Source organism: Stegostoma tigrinum, chromosome 2 (genome assembly GCF_030684315.1).
Source record: "Stegostoma tigrinum isolate sSteTig4 chromosome 2, sSteTig4.hap1, whole genome shotgun sequence".
Classification (NCBI taxonomy): Eukaryota; Metazoa; Chordata; class Chondrichthyes; order Orectolobiformes; family Stegostomatidae; genus Stegostoma; species Stegostoma tigrinum.
The window spans coordinates 54,247,993-54,262,431 of record NC_081355.1 but is presented as its reverse complement, the minus strand read 5'-3'; the positions used below and the strand labels follow the sequence as shown (position 1 = coordinate 54,262,431).

At 40.2% G+C, this 14,439-nt stretch overlaps 1 protein-coding gene across 1 annotated transcript in view; it reads left to right on the top strand.

The window, feature by feature from the left end:
- Positions 1–14,439, top strand: part of dnah5 (dynein, axonemal, heavy chain 5) — a 372,198-nt gene that overhangs the window by 154,756 nt on the left and 203,003 nt on the right. Inside the window, exons 13-16 of the mRNA XM_048562706.2 lie at positions 892–977; positions 6,916–7,237; positions 7,792–7,998; positions 10,471–10,642. Coding sequence (XP_048418663.2) covers positions 892–977; positions 6,916–7,237; positions 7,792–7,998; positions 10,471–10,642 — 787 coding nt within the window. The remainder of the gene's footprint in view (positions 1–891; positions 978–6,915; positions 7,238–7,791; positions 7,999–10,470; positions 10,643–14,439) is intronic.

Sequence of the window (14,439 nt, the reverse complement as noted above, 5' to 3'; positions counted from 1 at the left end):
ATACTCAGCATGTTATTTAGGAGTCAATCAACATTTTCTATATATTTGGTTTCCGAAATTATAACCAAGTGGATAGCAATTTAAAAAAAAACTGCCTATTTGTCGCAGAGCTGGCCATAAATTCCTCTAAAGTTTGTGACTACCATTTTCTATTTTTCTTGCTCGTCTTTAAATTTGATATAGGTTGTTTGCTTTTTGCCTCACAATTCTGTTCATTTAATTTCATAACCTTGCAGTTATAGTTTGAACTAGTCCAGTTGTTTCTTGACCACTATGCCTCATAACTATGTCCTTGATAAGTTGCTGTCAAAGAATGCAATTAATATATCAGGTGATTGTTATGGCAACAAGCGATATGAATAATTCACTATACCTTGAAACTCTTTCTTACTTTTCAGCATAGTTCAATTATTACGTGTTTAGATTGCAAAAGAAGATGCCTGTATTCAAATTAGTTCTACTGGCGTTCTTATAATTATAGTTGTGTTCCTAGTTCTTAATGAGATTTCATTGTGCTTCTTGGACCAATGAGAACCTTTTGTTTTTGTTGAAATGTAAAATTAAGATGAAGAGCTGATTAGTCATGAATTTCTTTCATGAACTGCCATGATTGTTATAATACTACAAATGTTTTTCATGTCAGAGCTTTGTCTTGGGCAAATGTGGTTGTTGTTAACAGGAAAGATTAAAAAAAAACACTCAATTAAATTTATTGAAGTGATATTGTAAATGGAGGCTTTTTGTTATATAGGTATATAAAATCAGATACTTGTTTTTATCAGTACAAATTCTATTTATTTGTATTACTTTTTATTACTAAGCTGCAATGAGGTTTTAAATATTTTCAATTTTTCACACTCAGTATTAAAAACTGAAATTGTTATTACACAGTCCCAGCTAAGAACATTTGTAGAAAACAGCATTGAAAAAATACAGAATACAGAGCGAGCCCTGTTGTTACTGAAGAAGTTTGAAAGGTAAAGTGATGTATTATAGTGCTTTCATGTAGAGAATAATAATTACTGTCATTTCAAAAGTAAGAAGGTACAACATAGCTTCACTGTTGTGCCTAATATGGATGCCATGCACCGCCTGTATCTTGGCTTTGAGCTGCGTTAAAATTATTTGGACAAGCTTGTAACTTCGTTTATGCATCTACAGTCAGCCTGACCAGGTTATAAGGATGAACATTGTGCTTCTGCAGCCAGAAAGTGAGTCCAAAGTGGGGTAGGGAGTTGTAGAAATGGTTTTGGGTCAATTTATTCATTCATGGAGTGTGAGAGTTGCAGCAATATCAATGTTCATTGCCCATGTCTCATTGCCCTAAGAATCTGATAGTCATCATCCTTATTTAGCGACTATAGTGTGTAATGTTTAAGTGCACCTACACTGCAATTTGGGAGGAAGTTCTAGGACTTTGACCCAACTATATGAAGGAACAGCGTGATAGTTCCAGTCAGAGTGGCATGTGGGTTTGAGGAGAACATGCATTTGGTGTGTCTCATGCATCAGTGACCATGTTCCCCTCAGAGATGAAAGTCAGTGATTTGGAAGATGCAGCCAGAAGAATCTTCGTGAGCTGCTGGCGTGTATCCTATAGATTGTACGCAGTACCACCACAACACACCAATGTGTTTGCTGGGTGGGATGCCTTTTCCTGGTGAGCTGCTTCCCCTGGTTGGTTTTGTGATCCTTGAGTGTTGTTGCGGCTGCAGTCAACTGGATAACGTGGAGAATGTTCTATCATACTCATGAAGAATGCCTTGTAGATGGTGAAGAGTCTTTGTGGAGTTATTTGTGATGCTCATCACAGAATTCCCAGAGTATAACCTGTTCTAGTGTCCATAGTATTTATATAGCTGGTTCAGTTAAGTTTAGTGTCAGTTATGACCCAGAACACTGAAAGCACAAATTCAACAATTATAATATTGATTGGCATAAAGGGAAGAAGGTAATTCTTATCCCATATATTTTGCTTGATTAGAAAAACATCTTTGCACATGTTGTCAGGTTCAAGTTGAAGGCATCATGTCAGCTCCCAGATATCTTGCACAGACATGCATGAAGATCATCCAATGTTTCTCTATCACCTTTGGGTCATAAGGCCATAAGACATAGGAGCAGAAGTCAGTTATTTTGTCCAACCAGTCTGCTCCAACATTCAATGAGTCCATTGTTGATCTGATAATCCTCAGCTTCAGTTTCCTGCCTTTCCCAAGAACACTCAATTTGTTACTGTTTAATAAAATCTATCTCAGCCTTCAACTTACTTAATAACCAAATCATTACAACCATCTACAGTAAAGAACTCCACAGATTCACTGCCCTCTCTGAGGGAAAAAAAATCCTCCTTATCTCTAATAGGTGATGCCTTCTTGTCTTAGACTCTCGCACAAGGGGAAGCAATCTTTCTGCATCAGCCCTGTCAAGTCCTTTAAGGATCTTGTACATTTCAATAAGGTCACCTAATTCATTTAAACTTTAATGAGTACAGACCCAAACTGCTCAAGTTCTCTATGCCAATCCTTCCATACTCAGAATCAGCCTAGTGAACTTTCTCTGGACTGCCTCCAATATTGTCATATCTTGCTTTAGATAAGGGGACAAAACTGTTCACAATATTCCAGCTGTGGCCTGATTGTTGACTTGGATAGTTCAAGCAAGACTTCCATATTTTTATACTATGTTTCCTTTGAAATAAAGACCAGTATTCCATTTGCTATCCTATTACCTGCTGAACATGGGTGCTAGCTTTTTGTGATTTATGCCTGAGGACTTCCAAATCCCTTGCTGCTGTAGCTTTCTGTAGTCTTTAACTGTGAAGCAATCTTCAGTTCCTTTATTCCACCTGACAAAGTACATAACTGTATATTTCTCACATTGTATTTCATCTGCCAAGCTGTTTTCCTACTTGCTTAACCTATCTGTATTCTTCAGCAGAATGTTGGGGTCCTCCTTAGCACTTGCTTTCCCACGTATTTTTGTGTAATTCCCAAGCTTGGCTATGGTATATTCAGGTAGTAATCCGGAGATTGTTACTTCAAGGTTCTGCTTGTTAACTTGGCTTCTAACTGCTTAAACTCATTCATCACAACCTCCTTTCTAATCTTATCAAGGAGATGTCCTTAACTCTGGCACTGGGAAAACAATACAACCTCTAGGACTCCTCACATGACAGAGAACAGTATCTGTCCCCATAGTTATAGTGTACCCTGTTGCTACTATATTCCTATTTCTCTGTACCCCACCCCCAAACCTTTCCCAGTTGAATGGTTCCTTCTGCTACAGTACCATGGTCAGTTTGCTCATTCTCCCTATAGTCTCCATTTTCGTCCCGTAGCTTGCAAGAACCTCACAATTGTTGGGACAATTTCAGGGGCCAAGGCTCCTCAAATGCAACCCATCATTGCTCCACCCACCTACTTCACCTGTGTTGCACCTTCCTGATGGGTGAATTGACATTGCCTTAATGCCACATAAGCCCAATTTATGACTCCTTGGGCCTGTGGGAATTGTACCAGTGCAGCAAATCCATTCATTCTCCTCTATGATAATGTATACATGACTGCTAACCCTGGAAAACATGATACTTTTCACATGGGAGGTGCAGCTATCAATCACTGGATTGTGAGATTGTACAAATATGTTGTGCAGATTCCTGTTAGAAATTAAGCCCTTTGTTGACCTAGATCATAACAAGAAATATGTGCTCAGCTTCTACCTGCACAATATCATCTGGGAGACTGCCACGAGGCAACAGCCTAGTGATATAATCACAACTATTAATCCAGAGACCTGGGTAATGTTCTGAGGATCAGGTTTAAATCCCAATGTGGCAGATGGTGATATTTGACTTCAATAACAAAAATCTGGAATTAAGAGTCTAATGATGACAATGAGTCCAATACTGATTGTTGGAAAAACCCATCTAGCTTACTAAGGTCATTTAGGGAAGGAAACCGCAATCCTTACCTGGTCTGGCTACATGTGCCTCCAGACCGACAGCATTTTGTGTTGACTCTGAACTGTTCTCTAGGCAATTAGGGATGGGCAATAATTGCTGGCGCAGCCAGCGTCACCCTCATCCCATGAATGAATTTTAAAAAGTCAGTAACCATTTGATGGGGAAGTCTAAACCTTCAGATGCACTAATGCTTATTCTTGTCCAGAAACCTAATCTTCTACTTGTGTATAATAAAGTGTGAAGCTGGATGAACACAGCAGGCCAAGCAGCATCTCAGGAGCACAAAAGCTGATGTTTCGGTCCTAGACCCTTTGTGCCCCTGAGATGCTGCTTGGCTTGCTGTGTTCATCCAGCTTCACACTTTATTATCTTGGATTCTCCAGCATCTGCAGTTCCCATTATCTCTTCTAGTTGTATACCCTGTTTGAGGTTAAAAGGAAGATCAGTGCTACACTCCACTTTCTCTTCAGTGATCCAAGCCAACTGTATTAGGAACTTCAATGCAGCAATGAAGTTTGACAACAGGGTAATGCAGTTTCAAAGGAAAATACTCCAAGCTCGCGAAAATAATCTCCAAAGCCTTGGGAGAAAAATCTCCAGAAGAAAGCACCTTTCATATCTTAGTATCCAATTCTTACCATCAAAGTGGGAACTGAGTGCATTCTTGGCTATTCAAAGATAGGTAGAGGCACAGGTGGTATTGAGGATGCGGGGAGACTGCCGAAGGATTGGACAGGTTAGGAGAGTGGGCAAAGGAGTGGTAGATGGAGTGCAATGAGGGAAAGCATGAGGTCATGCACTTTGGTATGAAGAATGGAGGTAAGGATTATTTTCTAAATTGGGAGAATATTCAGATATCTGAAGTGCAAAGAGACTTGGGAGCTCTAATCCACAATTCTCTCAAGGTAAACTTGCAGGTTTAGTCAGTCGTTAAGAAGGAAATGCAACTGTGGCATTTATTTTGAGAGGACTTGAATATAAAAGCAGTGATGTACTCCTGAGGCTTTATTAGGCTCTGGTCAGGCCACATTTGGAGCATTGTGCGCAGTTTTGGGCCCCATGTCACAGGAAATATGTACTGGCCCTAAAGCGGGTTCAGAGGAGGTTCACGAGAATGGTCCCAGCAATGGAAAGCTTAACATAAGAGAAATGTTTGACGACTCTGGGTCTGTACTCGATGGAGTTTAGAAAGATATGGGGATATCTAATTGAAACTTACAGAATACTGAATGGCCTGGACAGAGTGGATGTTGGGAAGATGTTTCCATTGGTAGGAGAGTCTAGGACCCAAGGGCATAGCCGTAGAGTTAAGGGAAGACCTTTTAGAACAAAGATAAGGAAAAACTCCTTCAACCAGAGAGTATTGAATCTATGGAATTCACTGCCACAGAAGGCTGTGGAGGCCAGGTCATTTGAGTATATTTAAAATGGAGATAGATAGGTTCTTGATTGTCAAAGGGATCACGGTTTATGGGGAGAAAATGGGAGAATGGGGTTGAGAAACTTATCAGCCGTGATTGAATGGCGGAGCAGACCCAATGGGCTGAATACCTAACTTCTGCTCCTGTGTCTTATGGTCTGATGGAATTTTAAATCAGGGATTTTCCCAATCTGCCAACCTGCCACCTTTTAAAACAAACTTTGGGTAAGTAGGAGTGGACTGGAGTCAGATGTGATCCCTTTGGAGGTAGTTCTGAGATACCCATAAAGATGGCAGAGTACTGGTTAAAAGATCCCCCTCTCACTTCACCAGGACTTCATACTGGTTGTATTTTGAAACTGTATCAGAGGTAATGGGAACTGCAGATGCTGGAGAATCCAAGATAACAAAGTTTGGAGCTGGATGAACACAGCAGGCCAAGCAGCATCATGTATTTTGAAACTCTTGGGTCTTCTGGCCTCTTACCTCAAGCACACTCTCATCTGTTCACGCACTATGTCATGCCATACTGCATGGCCCTCATATCCCTTTCTTGCTCCCTCTGCATTCTCCAAACCTGTCCTATTCTTTCTTTATGGTTTCTGTGCATCCTATATATTTGCTTGCCAAGGATACAATAACCCATATTGAAATTCAGTAAAACAAAATCAAAAATCACCTTGTAAAAATGTTTTCTCATAAAACCCTATAAAAGTATCTATCAAACAGAGTACATGTATTAGCAAAAACAGAAGCTCTACCTAATTTCATGCTTGTTAATTTTGCCAGTTGAAATAAGCAGATATTAAAAGAACAGTTGAAAGAAAAGTAAATTATTATGATCTCAAAAAGAAGCCAAACTGTCAAAGTAAATGATCCAGTTCATTTACTTGCCTGTGAAGACAGATCTCTGTTGAGTTAGTCTATTAAAGCTTGGAGCTCAGGCAAGTACCATCTTAAGGTCATTTGGAGGAATAAATGACTGGTCATCTGTTTCTGTTAATGCAGTTCACAGAGGTGGCAAGGGGGTCATGCAAGAGGCATGAGGGGCATGATTAAAACCTGTAAAACATATCTTTCAAAAGCTTTGAGAGTCAGTCTATGGGTCATGAATACCCTGACAGGTGGTGGACAAGGTGTCCTCTAGAAGTTGGCCTGATTGGGTAAAGAGAGAATCCAGGATTAAAATTCCACTTAATAGCTCTTAACTTATAAAGCCTCCGTCACGATTAGTTCACAAGGGTTTCTTATGTGCTGACAAACATGTGCAAGTTCAAAGTTGATCAGTGCCTACCAGCTTTCCAACACCACTCAAGGTTTTGGAGTTTTATCCTATAGCCCACATAGAAATGCACCCATCCTGGCAGGTTAACATTCAGTGCATTTATTCTGTTATGTGACTGACATAATATTTAAGTTTGTTTAGGTAACACATTTTAAAAAAATTCCTTATGTGGCAATAAGAGCATCACATTTAACTTAAGAAACTTTGTTTGACGGTTAATGATTTTTTAAAATGTTACCTGTTCAGAATTGGAATATCAGACCTTGCTATTGATGAAAAGTACCAGAAGATTCTTCAGAACTACGGACGAGACATTGAGATGATATCCAAGCTTTACAGCAGACAGAAAAATGATCCGCCTATTGCTCGAGACATGCCACCAATAGCAGGGAAGATCTTGTGGGCACGTCAACTCTTTAATAAGATTCAGGAACCAATGGAACTATTCCAGAAACAACCAAACATTCTGCAGACAGCAGATGCCAAGCGCATTGTTCGCAACTATAACAAAGTGGCAAAGGTTTTACTAGAGTTTGAAGTGCTGTATCACCGAGGCTGGCTGAGACAGGTAACGAAAGTTAAATAGAAAAAAAACACTGTCAGATCTGTGTTTTTTTTTAATTGCAAAAAATGAGAACATGACAAATATGTAGAATACAGGTGGCCTGAAGATTGGTCAGTGGTATACCAACTGATTTGGTTGAGTAATACAGCTGCCGCATTAATGCTTTATTTAAATGAAACAATGGACCCATGTTAAGATCCATATTGTTTAAGTTAATTATAACAGTACTTTTATTGTGGATGTTATCGGACTGATGGTATGTCATCATGTTGTACCCTCTGGGTAATAAGTTTGTGTTCAAAGATTAGAGTAATTGTTGGTATGAACTCAACATTCTGGATTAATTAAAGTTATTCTTTGAGTCATAGCTATAGCCTGCTAATTAAATTGAATATTGAATATTTAGTTAGAAATAAATACATTTGATCCCAAATGGAAAATACTGATAATCTTCAAAAAAGGCTCGCACAAATGATGCAGTGAGCTTTGTGTTGAAATTTCTGCCAGTTCTAAGATGATTTTTGTTTGATCATATTTACTTTAATCATGTCCTTTAGATTGAAGTAGCAAAAGCAGGATTGCAGGCATCATTGTTAGTGAAAGCCCCAGAGACAGGAGAACTGTTTGTGAACTTTGATCCTCAAATTTTAACATTAATACGTGAAACAGAATGCATGGCCAAGATGGGACTTGAAATTCCACCATTTGCCCAAGACCTTCAGCAGAAACAGGATATCTTTAAAATGAATTACAACAGACTGCAGGTAATGTTTTAAACTGTGGTAGAAAACTGTTTACTAAAATGGCTGTATGAGGGAGAATTTTTCTCTGTGACTGCCTATCGTGTACAAGAACCTGATTGCCGCTTCTTTGTTTTGGCTATTTTCTGCAATATTTATTCTCCACCCACTGCATCCCAAAATCAGTCCAGCCTGTCTCTGCCTCCCTAACCTGTTCTTCCTCTCACCCATCCCTTCCTCCCACCCCAAGCCGCACCTCCATCTCCTACCTACTAACCTCATCCCACCTCCTTGACCTGTCCGTCTTCCCTGGACTGACCTATCCCCTCCCCACCTATACTCTCCTCTCCACCTATCTTCTTTTCTCTCCATCTTCGGTCCGCCTCCCCCTCTCTCCCTATTTATTCCAGAACCCTCACCCCATCCCCCTCTCCGATGAAGGGTCTAGGCCCGAAACGTCAGTTTTTGTGCTCCTGAGATGCTGCTGGGCCTGCTGTGTTCATCCAGCTTGACACTTTATTATGTTGGATTCTCCAGCATCTGCAGTTCCCATTATCTCTGATACAATTTATTGAAAGGGGAACTTCCAGTACTACTTATGGTTGGGTATGTGATTCTCAAAAAATGGAAGAAAATGTCAGCACAGAAGAAGCCATGTAGCTTTTCTCTGGGATGCTGAGGTCAGAGCAATCTTTTTCTGATGATAACAATGGGATGGGGTATTGCCGAGTGGTAGAACACTCTGAAATCACATTGTTAAACTTGTGTTCATGTACACACCCTGCTGTAGGATCTCGAGGCTTTCCTCCCCCACACCTGTGCCTTCTTTCCATTGCTAAAATGTCAGGGAGACAGCTAGCCCATGGTTTCGTCACATGGGAACTTTATGACAAAACCTCTGCCCCTTCTCAGAGTCAGGTATCTCAGCAAATTGGATGATGGAGACAGATCAGAGATAATGGGAACTGCAGATGCTGGAGAATCCAAGATAACAAAGTGTGTAGCTGGATGAACGCAACAGGCCAAGCAGCATCTCAGGAGCACAAAAGCTGACGTTTCGGGCCTAGACCCTTCATCGGAGGAACTAAGTTGGAAGGTTAAGAGGGAGTAGCTAAGAGGGGGAATACCATGAGAATGTGCCTTAAATAGGCTTAGTGTCCACTCCAATTTGACTGACATCTTCCAGCAGAGTAATGCTGCCTTCCATCACCGGGAAGCGATGGCTTTGTGGTGTTTTCATGAGATTAGTTATCCAGAGACCCAGACAATACTCTGGAGACCTGCTTTCAATTCCTACCACGGCAAATGGTTGTATTTGATTTAAATTTTAAAAAATGAAGGTAATGAAACCATTGTTGATTGTCATAACCTATCTGGTTCACTAATATCCTTTAAGGAAGTAAACTGCTGTCCCTATAAAAAGAGGTTTTAATGTAGTTCGGAGGCTAGAAATTCTGCAGTGATTAACTCACCTCCTGAATCCACAGAGCCTGTTTACCATCTATAAGGCACAGGTCAAGAGTCTGATGGAATGCTGTGTACTGGCCTAGATGAGTGAAGCTCCAACATGAATCAAGAAGGTTGACACCATTCAAGACAAAGCAGACTGCTTGATCAACATCACATCCACAAATATCCACTCCATCCTTCAGTGACTCTTGACAGCAACATTGTATACCATCCACAAGATGCAATGCAGAAATTCACCGAGTCTCCTTAGACAACACCTTCAAAATGCATGGCCACTGCCATCTTGAAGGACAAGGGCAATAGACACATGGGAACACCATCACTCACAAGTTCTCTTCCAAGCCACCTCACTATCCAGATTTGGAAATATATCGCAATTCCTTCAGTGTTGGTGGGTCAGAATCCTGAAAGTCCCTCCCTCATGACATTGCAGGTGTACTTATAGGACATGGACTCCAGTGGTTCAAGAAGGTAGCTCACCACTACCTTCTCAACTAAGAAACTAGCAAGGGCAATTAATACTGGCCCAGTCAGTGACTCCCATACCCCATGAATGAATTGAAAAAAATATTGAAAAATGCATAATTAATGGCTGCAGTTGGGTCTCAAAAGGCCCACAGATGGATAGGCTAACGGATGCTTCCCCATCTTCGAAAATCTCAGGCTGTTCGGGGGAGAGGTTGAGGGCTGTGGGAAAGGTGAATGCTGGAATTTTCAAACCCACTTCCAAACCCATTGGTATTAGAGCATAATATCCAGTCCCATGAGAACTTGAAACCCCTTACTCTTAAATTTTGTAATCAACTCAGAATATGAATTTAGCATAAACATATAGATCCATTTTTTCATAATCTCAATGCTCTTAACTTGCTATGCTTGCCATATAAGCTGCATTCCAATTTCATATTACTGAGCCCCAAAAAGCATCATGATTTTGTAACTTTTCTAACCTTGACATAACTGTAAGAGAGAAAGCAGTAAGGACTTTGAAAGCTAAATAATTCTTTCTGTTCTACACATGTTTAGATGACTTTATCAGAAAACAAAAGAGTCAGATCAAAAATTCAATGTACTTTTATGCAACTGATGGGTCCTCATTTAGTCAAAGTTGATAATGCAATACAGCCAGGCTTGACGTCTCTCAACTGGACCTCACTGAACATTGATAAATACCTGAGCAGGATTTCTGAAGCTTTAGGTAGGTTGATTTTGTGATTTGACCATGAATACGACCAATAAAAGTGTGGGCAATTTTTTCATGTGTGCTCTGCATGGTGACTTTGTAAACTCCTTTATTAAAAAACAAGCCCATAATTTTGTTGCTGTGCGCTAGAAGAAATCTTACTGAAGCCAATTCAGTGGTAAAGGAAAGTTCTTCACACACTCCATCACAGAACTTTAAGCATCCACAAAGCTACATCATAACGTCACTATAATTGCCTTTTGCTACCCATCAAATGAATCAAACCATGTCTGCATCTTAGAATTGAGGCTCAGAAACCTACATTGCAAAAGTGAGAACTTTCAGAATAAATCTTTCTGCTTGGTTAACAATTTATAAAGGCGACATTTATTCTACATGTGATACTAATGTTCTACTGTTCTTTGCAAGGGACGTCAGAATAAAAAAAAACAGTATTTAGAATGTGAGGAGAGGGATCCAGTTATTGTCATCTATGTTGGTACCAATGACAATGGTAAAATTAGAAAGGAGGTTCTACTGAAAGATTTTGAACCATTAAGCTACATTGAAAAGCAGAACCTCCAAGAAAATAATCTCTAGATTATTTTCTGAGCGAAGGGAAAATTGGCATAAGGCAAGCGGATGCTTGGGGACCGCTTTGCAGAACACCTACGCTTTGTTTGCACTAAACAACTGCACCTCCCAGTTGCGAACCATTTCAACTCCCCCTCCCATTCCTCAGATGACACGTCCATCCTGGACTTCCTGCAGTGCCACAACAATGCTATCCAAAGGTTACAGGAACAGCAACTCATATTCCGCTTGGGAGCCCTGCAGCCCAATGGTATCAATGTGGATTTCACAAGCTTCAAAATCTCCCATCCCCCTACCACATGCCAAAACCAACCTAGCTCATCCCCTCCTCCCTAACCAGTCCTTCCTCCCACCTATCCCCTCCTCCCACCTCAAGCCCTACCCCCCATCTCCTACCTACTAACCTCATCCTGCCCCCTTGACCTGTCTGTCCTCCCTTGACTGACCTATCTCTTCCCTACCTCCCCACCTACACTAACCTTCACTGGCTCCATCCCTGCTCTTTGACCGGTCTGTTTCTTCTCCACCTGTCTTCTCCTCTATCTATCTTCTATCCGCCTCCCCCTCTCTTCCTATTTATTTCAGATCCCCTGTCCCTTCCCCCATTTCTGAAGAAGGGTCTAGGCCTGAAACGCCAGCCTTCCTGCTCCTGTGATGCTGCTTGGCCTGCTATGTTCATCCAGCTTTACACCTTGTTATCTCAAGAAGTTAAATGCTTGGCTCAAAGATTAGTATGGGTGAAATGGATTTCAGTTCTGTTCTGGTGGAACAGGCTTCACTTGAACATCCTGGGACCAGTGTCCTGATGAATCAAATAACTAGGACTAAAGAGAGAGCTTTAAACTAATTAGACATGGTACGGAGTTGGGAGAGGGGAAATGTAGGCTTACAAAGCAAGAAGATGCGACAGCATTACAGGACAGCTATTTGGATAACAATACCGAGAGCAGGACAGGGAGAGACGGACAATTCAAGCATAGAAAAACAGTAATGGTATATCGGATCAAAGGGGAAAAATTGTAAAACGGCAAATTTAATAATACTTTACCTGCATGTGTGTTGTATCCAGAACAAAATAATGAGTTAATGAGACAAATAGAGATTAATGGATATGATCTTACAGGTTATAAAGAGATCAAAGCTAGAAACTAAATATTCAGGTATATGTGATTTTTCAAAAGGCTAGGCAGGAAAGAATAAATAAGATAGCAAGGAATTATTTTGGCTCAGAACATGTAGAATTCATTTGGGTGGTTATTAGAAATGAAAAGGAGAAGAATACAATGGAAGGAGTAGTCTATAGCCCCCTAACAGTAGCTGTATGGTAGGACAGAGAATAATTCGGAAGCTAATGTCATGAGGATGTAATGGCCCAATTGTATGATCATTAATGTAACATTTCAGAGACCCAGGCAATGTTCTGCGGATCCAGATTAAAATCCTTCCAGCAAAAATCTGAAATTAGAAGTCTAATGAGACCCATGAAATTATTGTCAGAGAAAAATCTACCTGGTTCATTTTTGTCCTTTAGGGAAGGAAACTGCTGCCCTTGCCTGGTTTGGCCTTCATGCAACTCCACATCCACAGCAATGTGGTTGATTCTTCATTGCCCTCAGAGTAATTAGGAATGAGCAGTAAAAGCTGCCCACCTCCCACAAAAGAATAAAACAATGTTACCACGTATTAAGCCACTTTATAAGACAAGGACTCATTGTTTTAGAAGTGATGTATTAGCATGGGTGAAAAGTTGGTGGATTAATACAAGACAAGGACTTGAAATAATGGAGGTATTTCCAGGATTACGACCTGTAACTATTGGAGTGCCATAGGCATCAGCGCTGAGGGCGCAATTATTAACATGATGTATTGATGACTTGGATGAGGAACGTGAATGTACTGTAGTCAGGTTTGCCAGATGGCACAAGTTTAGGTCGAATGCAAATGCTGAGGATATCATAAAGAGTCTGCAAAGTGGTACAGACATGTTCAGTGAGTGGGCCAGAAGGTGTAATCTCAGAGTAAGAGGTTGTACATTTAAGACATACATGAGGAGGCATTTCTGCTCTTGGAAGGTCTGAAATCTGTAGAATGTTTTACCACAGATGGTTGTAATGTTCATTGTTTGTATATTCAGGACTGGGACAGATTTTTATTCAGTAAGAGAATCAAGGGTCTTGCATAAACGTGGTGTTGAGAATTATGAGATCAGCCAAGATCTCATTGAATGGCAGCGCAGACTTGGTGGGCTGAATGGCCTCCTTCTGCTCTTTTGTCATGTGATCTTACAGTAAAACATGTCCTCACCTGTGGGAGATTGCATCACATGTTAAATTCTTCCATAAAAATACTTAGTCCACGTCTTAACACAAGACAAGGAGGCATGTGAGTGTTCAATATGATCCTGGCATTAGTAAGTAAACCACTATGGCCTGTGTCACCATGGAACTCAGAAGTATGCTATAGCATGTAGGCCATTCAGTTGGTTTCTTATCATTCGCCATCCTTGTAACCATCTTATCTGGTGTGCAATTATTTGATGATACAACGATGAACATCTCTCTGTTGATCCCTATGTCCACTGAAGTTTGTAACAAGTAGTCTGTTCAGTTATTGTTGGTGATTCACCTCACATATTGCTACACTCATATTGTTCATCTAGAGAAACGTAGTAATCATCTACTCGTGAGCAGGTTTTAGATGCATATTGCTTTCACTCTTCTGTATTTGAGCCTAGTCACCATATATGGATAGACATGATGTATTATTCAAATCATTAAATCCCTGATTGATGTGATTCTTTCTACTAGTACTTCCCTCTATTATTGATTGTAACTTAACTTCAGAATTGTGTGTCTTAAACTAATATACCATATCTTCTGCATGAAAGGGTGCATGTTTTAAGGTTTGTAGATTCACCAACGCCAGGGTTTGCACATATGTATCAATAAAAGTACTATCAAATAATGACTTGCTTTGCATTCCTGGAGTCAGTGGAAGAGAGATTAACATTTTATTAGATTAATAATTGTAAAGAGTTCAGGAAATACCTTTCTTGAACTCAAATTCTGAATACAATCTAATTAAAGAGAGTTAGTTGTATTCTTAAGACTCATTGAACAATTTTCTTCATAAATATCTTTAATGGCCTTCACTCCCCTTAACAAGCCAAATGTTGGGAGTGTAGCATTAGCGGTCTCATTTTCAGATCACATGTCCCC